The sequence below is a fragment of the Globicephala melas genome, chromosome 14, assembly GCF_963455315.2.
Source record: "Globicephala melas chromosome 14, mGloMel1.2, whole genome shotgun sequence".
NCBI classification, from domain to species: Eukaryota; Metazoa; Chordata; class Mammalia; order Artiodactyla; family Delphinidae; genus Globicephala; species Globicephala melas.
In genome coordinates this window covers 31,830,086-31,847,956 of record NC_083327.1, presented here as the reverse complement: position 1 = coordinate 31,847,956, position 17,871 = coordinate 31,830,086, and the positions used below count along the sequence as shown (strand labels likewise).

Sequence of the window (17,871 nt, the reverse complement as noted above, 5' to 3'; positions counted from 1 at the left end):
CCTCAGTCCCCTGTGTCTTCACTTGTCACTGGCCCTAGAGTTGTCCATTTCAACAGTGATGTCACCAGTAACCTAAAATCTCAACATCCGAATTCTCTGCTTTCACACCCAAATTAATCCTACTCGTTATTGTCGGAAACAATCACAAAACATTTCTAATTATTTCTACAATTTCTACTTGTTTCTAATAATTTCTATAATTATTATTTCAAAGTCATGCTGTTGAGACTCAACACTGCTCTGGTTTTTATTCACATCACTAATTCCCCCAGTACTTACTCCAGACCTTTTCATGCTCCTTTACAGTGCTTTTTCCCAGGAGGAGGCATCACCTCCAACTCGAAGAGGTGACTGAGACCCTGTGATAGGAGTGCTATCAATTTCCATTCTCTTCCTTCAGAGCTTCCCTCTCTCCAGTGAATTTGTGTGGGGTCTCAGTGACCTGCTGAAGCCTCTTTTCTCTGTGAGGCCCTTGCTCACACGCCCCAGCAGTGGAACCCTCTTCTGATCCCAAGAGGGTCTTTTGTCTCTTCATCTTATTCTGTGCCTACTGTAGACTGCCTTCTCTTTTGACTTAGGCTTTTCTGCCCCTAACTCCAAGGGTGTTACAGTCCATCTGGAAAGATAGAAAGTGAGCTTTATAAAAACAAGCAACACTATAGTGTGAGTATATTGGCATTTTATTGATGAAAGAGTAAAGCTTACAGAAGATAGACACAAGCCTAATCAAACTCCTTGGTTTTTAAAATTTTTTAGATGAGAAAAACAAATACCATTAAGTCATTTGCCTCAGGTCTTACGGTTAATTTAAAGGCACAAGCCTCTAACCTCTGAGGCCAAGCCTCTTTCTAGTATACCACACCATCTTCAAACCAGTATCAAGTGTTCATGAATTATACATCTGTTTATGCTTCATCCAAACTTATTGTTTGCTTTAAACATTGTGTTGTCGGGAAACCTTCTCAAAGTCTCATTTTATCTCGTAGCACATTCATCAAGGAATCTTCTGTTCTAATCTAGGGCCCGATGGAATTCCACACACTTTCCTCTCATCCTGAACTTTATAGGCAGCGTCCTATTCTGGTTAAAAGCAAGCACTTTGGAGTCAAGCTCCCCAGAATTTGAATCCCAGCTGTACCAATTAACCAGAGCTATGCAGCTTTAGGTATATTTCTTTCCCTCTTTGAGCCACAATGTCTTCATCTGTACAATGGGTTTTCGTTCAGTAACTTTCATAAGATGGTTATCAGAGTATCCGACAAATAGTACATGCTTAACAAAGGACCACTGTAAGCAGTTATTTCAGTAGTGCCCTTAAGAGTCCCTTACATGCTCTTACCCCTTTGGTCTTTCCTGCGTTTCCTCATCTTATCTCCAGGTAACTGCCGCTCTGCTATCCTCAGCTCTGCCCCAAAGGTGCTCATTTTAACTATTCTGGCTGCCCGCTTTGTGCCCAGGATATCTGAGTCCACATCCCTAGCCCATACTCTCTCTCCAGAGCTCATTTATACCTGGGCTTCTCACCTTGCTTCATAGTGGCACCTCGGTTAAAATGCGTTCAAAACCACACTCATTGCCTGCTTTCCTATAAATAAATGACAACCCCACAGTTTCTGTTAATTATGGTAAGGTTTTATTTGTGGTGTAACTTCATGAATCAGTGCAATGCTAGGAATCATATTTCCACTCTCACAGCTGGATGACAAAGAATTCTGAGTCAGCAATCAATTGAAGTTGACTTTAACTTAGTAGGAGAAAGTCTCGTGCGTGGAGTCAGCCTCCACCTATTTGTTCCCATAGACTTAGAATCATCCTAGCTTTGTCTGATAGGTAGCATGCCCAGTAGAGGACGGCTAAGAGGTAAAGGGGGATTCAGCATTTGCCTAACGTTAATACTAAGGTGGAAGAATGTGCAGGGTTTTTTCTCCTCGGTGTACTAAAGCACCCTTTCGTTGTTTGAGTATTAAATCTCTGTAAGGAACTTTGAGGTGTCTTGGGGAACTGAGCCATGATCTCCAGCCGTTACCAAAGCCAGCCCCATTCTAAGGAGGAGCATATACCTATTAGTCCTTTTTTTTTAATACAATTTTTAAAGGTTACACTGCATTTACAGTTATTACAAAATATTGTCTGTATTCCCCGTGTTGTACAATATATCCTGGTAGCCTGTCTCACACCCAGGAGTTTGTACCTCCCACTCTCCCACCCCTGTATTGCCCGCCCACTGGTAACCACTAGTTTGTTCTCTATATGGGTGAGTCTGCTTCCTTTTGGTTATATTCACTAGATTGTTATACTTTTTAGATTCCACATATAAGTGATATCATACAGTATTTGTCTTTCTCTGACTTATTTTCATTAGCATAATGCCCTCCACGTGTATCCATCTCACTGCAAATGGCAAAATTTCATCTTTTTATGGCTGAGTAGTATTCCATTGTGTATATATACACCACATCTTCCTTATCTGTTCATCTATCGATGGACACTTAGGTCACTTCTGTATCTTGGCAGTTGTAAATAATGCTGCTATGAACATTGGGGTGTATGTATCTTCCGAATTAGTGTTTTCATTTTCTTTGGATATATACCCAGGAGTGGGATGGCAGGATCATATATTAGTTCTATTTTCAGTTTTTTGAGGAACGTACATACTGTTTTCCACAGGGGCTGCACCGATTTACATTCTCACCGACAGTGCACAAGGGTTCCCTTTTCTCCACATTCTCGCCAACATCTATTTGTGGTCTTTTTGATGATAGCCATTTTGACAGGTGTGAGGTGATACCTCACTGTGGTTTTGATTTGCATTTCCCTGATGATTAGAGATGTCGAGCAGCCTCTCATGTGCCGCTTGGCCCTCTGCATTTCCTTTTTGGAAAAATATCCATTCAGTTCTTCTGACCATTTTTTAATTGGTTGTTTCTTTTTTTGATGATGAGTTGTATGAGCTGTTTCTGTATGTTGGATATTAACCCCTTATGGGTCACATCATTTCCAAATATCTCCTCCCATTCAGTAGCTTGTCTTTTCGTTTTGTCAGTGGTTTCCTTTGCTGTGCAAAAGCTTTTAAGTTTAATTAGCTCCCGTTTGCTTATTTTTGCTTTTATTTCCTTTAGGAGGTGGATCCAAAAAAATATTGCTGCAATTTATGTCAAAGTGTTCTGCCAGTGTTTTTTTTCTAGGAGTTTTATAGTATCCGGTCTTACATTTAGGTCTTTAATACATTTTGAGTTTATTTTTGTATATGGTGTTAGAGAATGTTCAAATTTCATTCTTTTACATGTTGCTCTCCAGTTTTCCCAGCACCACTTATTGAAGAGACTGTTTTTTCTGCATTGTATATTCTTCCCCCCTTTGTCGTAGATAAATTGACCATAAATTCGTGGGTTTATTTCTGGGTTCTCTATCCTATTCCATTGATCTGTGTGTCTGTTTTTGTGCCAGTACCATACTGTCCCACCTGTTAGTTCTCATCTACCAGGAAGACTGCTGTAAAAGATAGTGAGACATAGGAGTCCTTTTCCTAGGCTCAGTCATGCAGGGGTATGTCAGGGTGACCTGCCAGACCCTCAAACCCATTTACCTGGACCATCCCTTAGCCTTAGCCCCTTCAGGTACCTACCTCCATGGTGACACGGACTTGTCCACTCAAACTGAGAACGAGGCCCATGTCCTCCAGTTTGGCCTGGGCTGCAGGGTCTGTCTTTGGCCTTATGTGTCCCCTGACTTTCTTGCAGTTGCTCACCTCTGCTGATGAACAGTTCTGCCCATTCCATGCATTTGCTCCCCACCTTACATGCCCTGCTCCTCGAATCCCTGTACTACTCAGTGTGGAAATTAACCCCCAAAGGTCCAAAGGAATTCCCTCTGAGAAAGAATGAGTTGTTTTAGGGTGTTCTTTTCATCTCATCATAGAGGAACGTTAAAACAGGTACCTGTTTACTGAGATCTAATATTGAGGCCTAACAGATCTATACTGTTCCAGGCAGTATAGTAGATATCTTACATCATACATCATCTCATTTTACGCTCATCACACCCCTATATGGACATATAACACCCTTCTATCAGTGAGCAATCTAGCGGTCATAGGGTTAAGTGATTTCCCAAAATTTACGCATAGTAAGTGGGACAAAATCAGGGTTGAAACCTGTGTTTGACATCAAAGCTTGTAATGTTTTCCTGCGCTGTGCTGCCTTTGGCAGGTGTGCAGTAACTTAGGTAGAATGTTTGTTATAATTATTGTAATTGGATGTTTACCAATATTCTTTAATAAATTGAATATTTCTTGAGTGCTCTGTGCTAGGGCTACAGTTCCAAAGACTACTTCCAGAACCTTGCCATCAAGGAGTCTATATTTAATGGGCACATGTATAAACAAAGATTCACAATAGGATAGTGGTGGCCTGTGTCAAGATTAGCAGATGCGTAGGAAAAGAAGTGCCCGCAGTCCATCAAGGAGCCTTCACAGGAAGAAGTAACATTTGAGCTCAACTTGAAGGATGCATAGGAATTTCCCAGGTAGACATGGTAGAGGGAGCAGGATTTATAAAAAGAGAACCTGCAGAGAAGCGTTAACTTTTGTCCTCTACACGGCGTGGAGCTATTGAAGAAATTTAAGCAGAGGAATGACGTGATCAGTTTTGCCTCTGTAAAAATGTACTGTGGTAACAATATAAAATATGGATTGAAGAAAAATTAGATGAGAATGAGGATAAAGGGATATTTATAATATTGCAGGTGAGAGTTGATGAGGGTCTGTGCTACGGCAGTGGCAGGAGGGAGCAGAGAAAACAGGACCCACAAGGGAGTGGTTGGGCACAGCCGTGTGGCAGCATTTTGTCCAGCACATTTGGGTCGTCACAACCTTGTCTCATCCTGGATTCTTGGTCTCCCTGCCTGCCTTTTCTTGAAATTAAAACAAGATAAATAAATAATAGTTTTCAATTCATAATACAGCCTTTTCATTTACTTCATGTAAGCAATCACTTTGCATGATTTTTTACGTTTCACATCTGGATCATACAAAGAAAGATTGTGGGGAACTCTCATAAATTTTATGAAATCTTTCAACTTCATCATGAAAACTTCAAAGTTAAAAACATATGGTCCGTCCATCCAGCTCTTCTAGTATGTGAGCTTGTGGTCTGGAATTTATTTCCAGTCAAGTTGTAATGTAAAAATCACAAGTAAAATCACCATAGTTACTCCACATTACAACTTCTGACATCATCATGATACTGCATTACTCATGAGGTATAATTACTCATTTCTCTTCCCTTACAGAGTTCGCGAGTTGTGACTTGTGAGCTAATACATTTATTTTCGTCTGAGTAGCGTTCCTCATGACCAGCTTGTCTCATATACTTCAAAGACAAAGTGTTTAAATCAGTTGTGCAGAGAAATAGGAAGAACAGAAGTGAGCTTTCCCTAGATTTATAAACATATACCTTTGTACATGTAAACACTTTCATATGCACACATACACGTATACATACATATAAGTATACCTATTATACCAGCCATTAGGCTTTACGATGTACAATTAGTAGGCTCATGGGTGCTAAAGACCAATTTGACCATTCCGTCACGCTAACCATGGCATCCAGAGACGTGGATCCATCTCCCTGTAATGTGTGTAAAAAGACCACAGATTGGTTTAGCCAAATGTTTTTTAAACTATTTTACTTTTCGTAAATTAGAGAACTCTAAGTAGGAAATTCAAAACTTAGAAGGAAAATATGTCTGATTCACTAGTACTAAGTAGTATGGCAAATCAATTTTACTAACATAATAGACCTTTAAGAACCATTTCTAAAAATGTACTAATAGATTTTGTACAACATTTTATAAATATTTTACCATCAGTGAAACAGTAAAGTATCATTTTAGGCATTTACGAAGTACATCTGATTTCTCTTACCCTCATCTCTTCATTTCCCAAAACAAGAGAGTACACTCCTAAAACTGTATAACGTAGCTGCCTCAGATCATGATATTAACTTACGTGTCTTTAAGTCAGCATTCACCAGAATCTAATTTAATTGAACTAGCTTTGCCTGTGTAAACTTCTCCATTGTTTAAATAAGATTTCACTGTTTAGTTTTGCCTTAAGCAAATGCAGCCGTTTGTTTGTCCATAAAACATTGGATTAAATGTATAGACTAATATGAATAGCTTCTCATCCTTCCACGTGTACCACTGGTCCTTCCTGCTTTTAGTGTGTGGTATAGAATTTTCATTGAAAACCAGCGCTCTGCCTTTAGCCTGCTGTCTGGGGAAAATTCATTTTTGGCAAGAAGACTTCCTATCACCTTGCCATTATTGCTTTTAAATTTGGAAAAGACTACCTGAGATTTATGCTTTAAACGCGGCAACTAGTGCTCTTGATACAGTGGATTATAGAGGTACTTGCTCTCGAGGTACACTGAGTTTTTCTCTTTGTTTTATTACTAGGTGCCAATATTATCTGCTTATCTTTGCTGACCTAAAAAAGTTAAATATTTGGTGCTTTGTACAAAGTAATGTTCAAAAAATGCTGTGAGAGGTTCAGTGTGTTCCCTCCAATCCAACTGTAGTTTACTTTTTGGTTTCTATTTTAATTAATAGTAATTTAGAGGTATAATGCTTGGGGTGGTTTTTTTTTTGTTTTTTTGTTAAGGCTATCATCATCAGACCCCCCACTGTGGGGGCAGGTGCCATGATATAACATGCGTTCTCCCTGTTCAGGCAATGCTGGATGTGGCTGCACACCAGGGCTGGCTGGTGACTGTCCTGAACATCACCAACCTGGTGCAGATGGTGATCCAGGGGCGGTGGTTGAAAGACTCTTCTCTTCTTACGATACCACACATAGAAAACCACCATCTTCACATATTCAGGTAAGTATTTTAATTTTCGATGTAATAGGATTTTATTATTTCAAAAAATTATTTCCTTTACATGTATGGTCACTTGAATTTCATGTGGTGCCTAGAATACTGATTCTTTACAGTGAAAATGCCCATGTTTCCCAGAGGGAGACATGGCCTAGCGACATAGCGTTCCCACTTGGAATTTGGCCATTGGTCCCAAGCTGAACCACAGTTCATTTTAACCTTCTATTAAGTTGTTTTCCATTTGCAACATCGAATACATTTTCATTTTAACTGTGTTTATTCCTTTACAATATCAGCCTTCATTTTTAAAGATGTTATTAAAGTGCTTTGTGACCTAGAGCAAAATAAATTACCAGTTTCTTTTACTGCAGAATAGATTTGAGGGATCAGAAATCTGTTGTCAAAAGTAAACTGTGCATCTGCAAAATTTCCAAAACTGAGCAGTTATATATACTAGCAGCTCAAGATATAACCTGCATTTTAAAGAGGAGTTTATATTCCTGATAAAATTTTTCAATTCTTAGGTCCTATGTACATGGCTACATATATTTTAGCAAAGGAAACAACAATACATATTACAGGCAAGGTGGGCAGTGTTCAAATGAAAATGTTTCTTTCACACCAGTTGAGAGATAGTTTGCAGCCAAAATATTGGTTCACAGTCATGTAAACAAGCAAAACTGTCTGGCTGTGCTTGCCATCATGCACCCTCTCCCTCTCATCAGCTGGACAAGGAGTGGCAGCCCTTTGAGGCATCTGGAGACATACGCCAAGCAGAACCTCAGGCACACATGGGGGGTCTCCTCAGGGAAGGCCCTCCATTTGACTGAAGTATACTGGATTCCAGGGCAGGTGTTTCCATGGTGCTTGAGTCCCCACCACAGGATGTCCCTGGTAACTAAAAGGCACATTCAGAGGGGGTGGGGGGCACACCAGCAGCAGGTGGCCTGGGGGGAAGAGCAGATACCTCATGTGTCTGCAGCTCAGTTTCAGGAACCCTTCCGATATGGTACTAAAACTTACGGGAGTTGGATTTCAGCAGAAAAGGAGACACGTGAGGGTACTAACCCGACAGCACATGGGTCTGTTAGGGAAGCTGGTTGGGGCCTAGGAGATTTGATCCAATTCTTTACTGTTACCCAGAAAAGTGCTGTATTTGTCTAATTTCAGTGATGTTGTTCATCTTGCTATATAAACAGGAAATAGATTTAGGTAGATTCCATTCCTGGTGATCCAGCACTATTTATGCTATAGATCTCAAACATTCCCAAAATGCACTTTTAATTGTATGATCTCAACAACTTACAATGAAAACTTTATTCAAGTACTTATATTAGAGACATTTGCCTGCATCCATTAAAAACATGTCAGGGGGCTTCCCTGGTGACGCAGTGGTTGAGAGTCCGCCTTCCGATGCAGGGGACACGGGTTCATGCCCGGGTCCGGCAAGATCCCACATGCCGTGGAGCAGCTGGGCCCGTGAGCCATGGCCGCTGAGCCTGCGCGTCCGGAGCCTGTGCTCCGCAAAGGGAGAGGCCACAACATTGAGAGGCCCGCGTACCGCAAAAAAAAAAAAAACATGTCAGGGCTCTGCCAGTTCCGTACTTTATCCACATGGAAGCATTATCACACTTTAGTGCCTTCCTATAGAAATCACCGTCTGTCAACCCTAATTATCTACTGAGCTCACATATGATTTACACATTTTATGTCGTGATAGCCAAACTGCCTTGGATTGATGAGAATGCTGTCTCACTGAAGCTTAACAACAGTGGCCTTGGCATGGACATATATACACTACCAAATGTAAAATAGCTAGCTAGTGGGAAGCAGCCGCATAGCACAGGGAGATCAGCTCGGTGCTTTGTGACCACCTAGAGGGGTGGGATAGGGAGGGTGGAAGGGAGACGCAAGAGGGAGGGGATATGGGGATGTAGGTATACATATAGCTGATTCACTTTGTTATACAGCAGAAACTAACACACCATTGTAAAGCAATTATACTCCAATAAAGATGTTAAACAAATTAAAAAGCTTTGTAGTAACTTTAATTTCTAAACTGTTCTAATCATATAAATCATCATTGTCAGAAAATCTCATTTGTGCTATGAAAGAATCATTTGGTTGGCGTCATTCTTTCTCAGGAAATGGAGCCCAGGTATAAAGGGTCCACGTGCCGGGCATGCTGGCTCCATCGAGTGCCTCCCTGAACTGATCCACGCCTGTGGAGGGAAGGAGCATGGATTCTGCTCCATGATAGAAAAAGAGCTACCAGCCCCAAAAATGAAGCAGGTAAGGCCATCACTTCCATGTGTCGATGCTCCCTCACTCTGGGAAGTTGTACCAAGAGTTTTCTAACTTAGAGTGCTGCTTTCAGAGTCAGACTCTCCTGAGTTTAAGTTCCACCCGCCATTTACTAACCCTGATTATGAACGTGAAAACATTATACCCATCTCATGAAGTTTTGGGTAAGATCAAGCAGGATGTTATTATGTAAACTGCTCTATGTAGTTCCTGGTACAGAATAAGAGCTCAACAGATGGTATTAAATGACAGTAACAATAATTAGAAGTAGCGTCTGCGTTATTAGAAGGTTGTTTCAGTATCATGCTGTTAAGCCGGCTGAGAAAGGCCTACTATGACTCGCCCATCACTAGGCTGCATTGCTCAAGAGCCCTTCTAATCCCTTCTTCAGAGTGGGTTTTGTTTTGTTTTTATGCCTGGGTATATTTTCGTGCAGTTCCCTCAATTACTCTTTTATGCCCCCGCCCCATTTTAATCACTTTATTATTTCTAGATTCTAAAGTAGTCCTTCAAAGAAACTCCTTATTTGTATACCCTATAATTTAGATATAAATCTGAATCTACGTTGTGAAAGACAACATAGGTCATTGCTCCAAACTCTCTTTGGAAAGATCAAAAACATGAACGAACAATGCCAGAAATATTTGGCATATATAGACTTTTAAGTCTTAAGCAATTTCACCCTAAACATGTCAAAGTTAATGTTCAGGATTTATAACATAATTAACATACTGACTTGCAAATGCAGATACTAAAATAAAGAAACTTCTAAACCATGTCATTTTTTTTTTCCAGTGGAACTTATTTTCGAGCAGGACTTGGAAAAAGTATTACAGGCATCAAAGTCTGATTGTTCAATTTCTGTTGAACCCAAAATTGGCACCAAAAGCTACTTAAATATTCATAATAAGTGCCTACCTTTCTAACTAAATTATCATCAAAATTATGAATAAAAACAATATATTTAAGATGAAAACAAGGCTTCTATTAGCAACAACAGATTTCTAACATAACGTACAGTGATTTCAAGCCAAGTTTTAGATGTGATAAAAAATTAGAACATTGTTGTAATTAGTTCAGGGAGAACTCAGAAGTAAACTTACTTAATTTATTTGCATAAATTGCCATTCTGTTATCTTTAAAACCAAATGCAAATTGGCTCAGTCTGATATGATGATGGTTATTTGGCTCAAAAGTGCTTCAATTTGCAGAGCAATCTGGTGTCGGCTCTGCAGTGAGGCGATCCCAGGTAACATACAAATCCTGAATTATTCCAGAAATTAGTATGTTTAAAGCATCAATTTAAGTGCTAATTGCAGTAGTAATGAGAAAAAGCAGTACTACTGTGAGATTTGCATCTTCTACCCCATCAGTATGCCTGCAACGGCTGCTGACTGGCAGAGGATTTGGCTGCTAATTAAATAATTGTATGCATGGCAGTGCTCTTGCCTGATTCAATAGATGAAGATTAATCCTCAGATAAATATGTTTGGCTGGTGTTGAAATGTCTTAGCAATTTCTTTAAAAACAGCTCATGTTTTATATACGCATATGTGAGTGTGTGTGTATGTATGTATGTTTGTGTGTGTATATATATATATATGTACAAATATATACACATACAACAAATACATGTATATACATTGAAGATTGAAAATAATAATATCAAGTGCTGCAAAAGATTACAAATATATAAAAGTCAGATCTGACTTTGGGGAGCTTTGTGAAATAAAATTCCAACGAGTTGCTAATACTTAAAATATTATATTGGTAACTCATTTAAAGGTACAAGTGAAGAAACATATGAAGTCTTGCTTCATGTGGTAAATGTTACCTGTGTTGTCTCACGAAGTTAAATGCTTTACAGAAATGGTGTATTTGTGTCTTCACTCCGGCCAGTCTTAAGAGAACATCCAGTGGGTACAGCTTCTAGACTCGGTGACTGTTGGTTCTAGCAAGGGATAAGCCATCATTTGTACCTTGAAGCACAGGGTAGACCATTCTGTGGCTTGACTATTTCAAGATCTATTCCAAACCTAATTTCAGATTCACAAGACAAGTTATAGGATTGGAGTTGAATTGAAAATTTGCATTGGATTTACATTTTTTGAATTCCTAAGGGATAGTTTGATTCATCAGGGCTTCTTCATTTCAATTAGGTGGTATACTCAACAGCAATAAAGTCTTAGCAAACAGGAAATCAAAGCCTATCAGGAAACCTGTAGTATATATTAAAGAAATACAAGGAAAACCAAAATTAAAGTATTCATGTGCTTTTAAAAACTAACTTAGAAGGTAACAACAGATAAAACAGCCAATATATAGAGAAGTTTTCTTGACTGATAGTGATATTTGCCACATATTTATAAATGTTAGAAAAAGATGACAATTAGTTATCTGAGGACATTAGGTTTATTTTTATACATCTTTTCCATAGACTTAGGAATTCATTCATTTATTCATTCATTCAACAATGATAGGGTCTTCCCCGGTGGTCCAGTGGTAAAGAATCCACCTTCCAATGGAGGGGATCCCTGGTCGGGGAATTAGGATCCCACCTGCCCCAGGGCAACTAAGCCCACACACCACAGCTACTGAGCTCACGTGCCTCAACAAGAGAGAGAGAGAAAACCCGCAAACCACAACTAGAGAGAAGCCGCATGCGTCAGCGAAGATCGTATGTGCCACAACTAAGACCCGACGCAGCCAAAAAAATAAAGAAAATAAATTTTAAAAAAACAAAAAAAACTGGGCTTCCCTGGTGGAGCAGTGGTTGAGATTCCGCCTGCCGATGCAGGGGACACGGGTTCGTGCCCCGGTCTGGGAAGATCCCACGTGCCGCGGAGCAGCTGGGCTCGTGAGCCATGGCTGCTGAGCCTGCGCGTCTGGAGCCTGTGCTCCGCATCGGGAGAGGCCACATGTACTGCAAAAAACAAACAAACAAACAAACAAAAAAAACTGATAAGCACTTACCATCTGCATTTTGATTTCTCACAAATATTTTCAATTAAAAGAGCAGGAATAAAGTTGGTAAAATATTTTCTACCCCTTTAATATGTGTCATTTAAATTGGTATTCTCAATATGATAATGCCAAAAAAAAATATTTCTTTCTAGAAAGAACCCTAGACTTAGAGGGTTCCTTCTGATATATATACAAACATATAGAAATGTTTTCCTTTCAGAATAATTTGCACTATAAGCAAAAGAAAAACCCATTTTGTACAATAAATGATCAATGAATGACACTGACTGACATCAACAATTGCATCACAACATTTTTCAAGTTGCTTTTGTATCCCCAAGTAATGCTCTCTGCCTTAGAAGTCACATAAATGCTATACTAAATGCTTCTCTAAAACTAACCAGTTCAACAACAGTTATTTTAAAACTTAGTTTTTAGGGTAGTCAGTAGTCACTCAATGTCCAGAAGGGATTTACAAGAAAGGGGTCACAAGTTTAGGTAATGATTAATACTTCTTTAGGTGTTTTTAAAGGGACTTCACAAAGATTAAAAGCACACTATTTTTACACACAAATAAATGAGTACAAGAAAAACTAGGAAATCTGAACAAGAGCTGTGGCTTGTATCACTGGTATTAATATTGTACTTGAGTTTTGAAAAATGCTACCCTTGGGGGAAACTGGGGAAATGGTGCACAGGATCTCTCTGCTTTATTTCTTACAACTGCATTGAATCCAGAATTAATCTCAATACAAAGAGGTTGATTTTTTAAAAAGCTCACTATTTCTTAGTTGCTCACTACATTTTGCATTAACCACTCCTTATCTTCTCTTTTTTTATTCAGGCATGGAGTTTCTTATCTCATTTGCCTGTGATAGATGTTGGCTTAAGTGTTAAAGGCTGGTGGGATGACTCAGCGGAAGGACACGATGAGCTCTCTATCACAACCGTGACTTCTGACAAACGCAACGACAACAGATGGGTCAGATTGCATGCTGATCAAGAGTATGTGCTTCAAGTCAGCTTGCAGAGAGTCAGCCTTGGGTTCCACAAGGTATAGTGTTTGGTTTCCATTCTCAAATGCTTCACACCAGATCCCAGCACGCACCAGCACACATGTCTTTTATATTACTAATGCGTCCGTGCCCTTCACCAATCCCGCTTCCTCAACTGGCCTTAAGCAGCAAGAGTCAGTCTTCTGCAGTTAGTCAGTTCTCCTCATGTGCCATTTTTCAACCCCAGAATACCCACGTGACATAATAATATAATGCCTAGAGTCCTGGTCTCAAAGTATGGTCTACAGGCTCGGCAGAATTTTCTGGAGTACCTTTAAGAGTGCAGATTCTTTGGCCCTACACCAGGCCACCTGCACCAGAAACTCAGGACTCTGAAGGGATCTCAAAATCTAGACTTCTGCCCAGCACCCCAAATGAAGAAGACGCTAGCTAGACTTTCCCGTGGCTCACTTGCCACATCTGTCTGCTTCCTTCATTAGAATGCATATGAGGGAGCTCTGTCAACGTTAGTACAGGCCAAAAATTTGCAGTATTTTTATTTTAAATTACTGTGCTCTTTTCTGTTGCCTGTGACACCAAAAATAATTATTGGGCCCTCTAAGAATATTAGTACACAGCATGTGGACAGATTGTTTTTTAGCCCATAATAATCGAAATAAGGATTTGCCTTTTCGTTAGCTCAGTGGAGTCAGGGGCTTTCCCACATCTAGAACTAGCCCTCAGGAGTGAGGTTGTAGTTCATTAATACTGTCCCCTCTGTTTTCACACACGAAATGGTCAGTAACTTTCTGTTGGTACAATATCTTTTCAATACTGTGCCTTTAAGTCCCATCTCATTAGATTTCTAATTCTAAAAATCAGTCAGTGTAAGTATGAACTGATTGGCCTCTGGCATTTCAGAGGCTTTAATATGAGCATTTTTAGATGACGGTATATCCCAACTTACAAAAGAAAAGGCAGTAGTAATCATACCGATAAAATCATGAGAAAAAAAACTAAGATTTTTTTTTTTTTATAGCTGCCGTGTGAGGCGTAAAATTCCCCATTTTACAGAATAATGGAACTTGGGGAGTATAGGAATTTGCCAAGGTCCTAGAGTCAGAAAATATGAGAGCAGGCTGGGAGCACAGAGTTCTCCGATTCAAGTCCCTGTTCTCTTTGCACCTACCATGTGCAGACACGCTGACAGAAGCGAGGCCTGTCAGAAATAGCTAAACAATGTACCCCAGCCTCAGGGGGCTCACAGTCTCAACAAAGAGCTGCTCAAGCAGCTTATCATAGTGCCTGGATAAACAGTGTACTGAGGTGTATCTAAGGTACGTTGAGAGCGCTAATTAGAGAGAACTTTATTTTGAGACCTTTGCAAACATTTCTGACAATATTGTAGTATAAGGGTTTTTTTTTTACTATAGTATTAGTACTTAAACATTAGCTTTAACTGTGCTAGAGAAACTCGAAAATTTTGTTTCTAAGTGCTGTAAAAATACATTGCTCTCTGACCTCTCTTTTTAAAATGCCTTAAATGAAACAACTCTCTCTGGAATATTGAGTGAAGTCTGATTAAGAGCATGTCATTATTAGCACATTTTACACCATAAATCATTGTCTTAAGGAATCTCTAGAATAATCTTGGATTTTGTAAAAAATCAATCTAAAATAAAGACGTCAAGTGTTGTCATTATGGTGATAGTTAATCTTGTATGACGGTGATTAATATATTTTATAAATTGTTTGGCTTACAATTTCCCATTCCTCAGAGAAAGGACTTTTTAATATCACCGTATTAGAATATGTGCTTTTTCATGTGAGCTTTATTCTTGGGTGATGGGGGAAGATGTTTATGTGACAGAGTGCTTATTATCCTAAGATCCAGAGTCTAGCCTGGATTGATTTTTTCCCCCAGTATCAATTTCTTGCAAATAAGATTTTGGAAGACTTGGTTGATATGTTTGTATCTCAGTGTGTTCATCTGCAAGTGGGGAATTAATTTCATTTGTAAGAATGGTGTGAGAAAGATTCGAGGGCTTTCTGTCTCACGGAGCCACAAAGTAGTGTGGCTAGAGTGTGCTTCGAGAATCTTGAAGAAAGGTAGATGATAGCATATCAAACACACCAAACCTGAAAATTAAACACATCCCAGATACTTAGATTTATGGCCTCCAAGAAAGACAGCGTGGCCTTTTAAGCACAGCCAAGTGGTATAGAAAATCTAGCCATTAGTAATGCTTTATCTTTCCTTTTTTTTTTCTGGTTTACAGGGAAAGCAAGACAGCCATGCAGTCACCCCTCGATTTCCCAAATCAAAAGATGAAGGATGGTTTTTGATATTAGGAGAAGTGGATAAGAGAGAACTTATCGCTCTGAAAAGAGTGGGATATGTCCGAAATCATCATGTTGTCTCCATCTCTTTTTATACTCCTGAAGTACCTGGAAGGTAAGCAGAGTCTTACCCCACCAGAGTTCCGAAAGAATTAACCGCAGCGGTGATGAGAACGGTAGTTTTACCTTTTCGTTCCTTTTTCATATTCTAGGTATATCTACACACTGTATTTCATGAGCGACTGCTACCTTGGCCTGGACCAGCAGTACGACATCCACCTCCACGTCACGCCGGCCAGTGTTTCCGCACAGGCCGACGAGATCTCCGATGCCCTGACGGACCTCAAAGTGAAGTAACCCGACCCGAACAATCCATTTGAAAGAAGTGGTGGAGAAGCCTGACTGTTCAGTCATCTGGACAAAGTCGAATTACTTGACGTTTGCCTTGGGGGAATCAACTTCCAACCTCAAGGCACTGCGGAAACTGGCGGCGGCTGCAGCTCTGACTCGAGCAATGCAGAGTCAGCTGCGGGGGCCTTTTAACAAATGTTGCCTTTTATAACGTTGTCTCCATGGGTCTCTTGATGTGTAAAATGACGACGCCCGTAGGAGAATCTTTCAATTTGTGTATATTGAGATGATACGTAGGAATTATCAAATCTTACTTTTCACAGTGTACTGTTTACAAGAACATCGGCTTCTCTTTTTTTAAGGAAAACTAACTGCACAGGGGCGTGACAATGTTAAGATTTGTTATAACAGATTTCTAACCCTGCAGCATAAAATATATAAGATAAATCTGTACAGTGACACACTGTGTTTTGTTCACAAAATTTATACTTTGATCACATATGGAAGTAATTTCAAGAATTTCTTATTGTCACAAATGTTAATAATATATGATGTAAAATTACATTACAGAGCCCAATGATGATTTAAAAGAAAACAGAATATACTGATCTTAGAAAATGTAGATACTGTAACTGGTAGAAATAAAATATTTAGAGTGCCACTTCAACACAGCCTGACTCACTTATTCCCTCTGCCTCCTTTCCATTATAGCCCCTCTTACTCTTCTGTTCTTTTTTTCTTTTCCTTGTCTGTCCAGACTTCACTTCCATTCTCTTAATACTTACTTACACAAGGAGAGAAGTATAGTCTAATTCATACAGGCCACGTAGTACAAGTCTTTGTCTCTGTGCTCTTCAGGGCGGGCCTGAGGCAAACCTAGAAAATTTTCAGCCCCTACAGGTAGGTTTTCACCTGTGATACAGGAAATTTCCCTATGTCCAAACAATTTCCATCTTGAAAAATACTTTTTTTTCCAAATAAAACGTTGTTGGATTCCATATCCATATAACATACATTTTCTAGTGAAATGAAATTCTGTTCTTGGCAAAGAAATTTCAGTTATTCCTGGTCCTGTGATCAATTATTTCAAAATACTTTCCAATGTAACCACCGCAAGTACTGGAATTTAAAACTTTTTCTGAAACTGGAACATATTGCTTGTGTGTACCTCCTTTTCCATACCAAAGAAAAAGGTGGGAGAAGGAGGAATAAAAGTAGGATGGGGAGAACCAGGCGTTCACTTCCCAAAATTAAATCTAAATAACTAATGTGAACGCACCGAGTGCAGTGGGCATGAGGTGTCCAAAGGGCTATAGTCTCAGAAGTTTACTTCATACAAAGAGGTCTTTCTGCCTTTCCTTTGGCAGTTTATCTCCTAATCGCAATTCATACCTAAGCACTGTTAGGGTGAAATTAAAAGAAAATGAAGATGATATATAGACAAACAATTACCAGTCCATACAGGAACCTGAAGAGAAACAACTCATGGTCTTCGTGTTTATCAGCATCGTTCTTTTTTTTTTTTTTTTTAAAAAAAGGCAACTTTGGGGAGGTGGGAGAGATCTACTTCACTGGACATGCAGCAGAGGACATAGAAGCAATAAGAAAGAATTTCTGTTATATCCGTTGAGAGAAAAAAGCATGACTAATTAAAATTAATTTTAAAATTGAAAGTGATTAGTTCACAATAAGCTGCAGAAGACACTCGTAAGGCAAGGTGTGCTTGGATGGAAAAGTTCATCTTATTCCGATGAGTAACCAATGCTGTTTGTCTACGATGTTATCCTCACTCATTACCTGGCCAAAATTTTAGTGTTAAGTGTGCACTGTAATATAGGGCATGTGCCAACACAGATCAATTCCGTATTTCATTTTTAATTCCATATTCCATTTCATAGTCCCCTGGATTTTATCAACTCCAAATAATGGAAGTCCCAGTCAGATATTCATTCTAGGCATGATGTGGAGGTACTCTGATATCCACACGAATCAGAAACATGTCCTTCCTCTTAGACAAGGTGGCCTGGTGACGAAAA

At 39.4% G+C, this 17,871-nt stretch overlaps 1 protein-coding gene across 1 annotated transcript in view; it reads left to right on the top strand.

Moving 5' to 3' along the window:
* The window catches only part of ASCC3 (activating signal cointegrator 1 complex subunit 3), a 333,519-nt gene extending 317,028 nt beyond the window's left edge, over nucleotides 1-16,491 (top strand). The window contains exons 38-42 of the mRNA XM_030882956.2: nucleotides 6,733-6,884; nucleotides 9,026-9,173; nucleotides 12,994-13,203; nucleotides 15,424-15,599; nucleotides 15,697-16,491. Coding sequence (XP_030738816.1) covers nucleotides 6,733-6,884; nucleotides 9,026-9,173; nucleotides 12,994-13,203; nucleotides 15,424-15,599; nucleotides 15,697-15,841 — 831 coding nt within the window. The 3' untranslated portion in view covers nucleotides 15,842-16,491. The remainder of the gene's footprint in view (nucleotides 1-6,732; nucleotides 6,885-9,025; nucleotides 9,174-12,993; nucleotides 13,204-15,423; nucleotides 15,600-15,696) is intronic.
* Nucleotides 16,492-17,871: the final 1,380 nt, after the last annotated feature.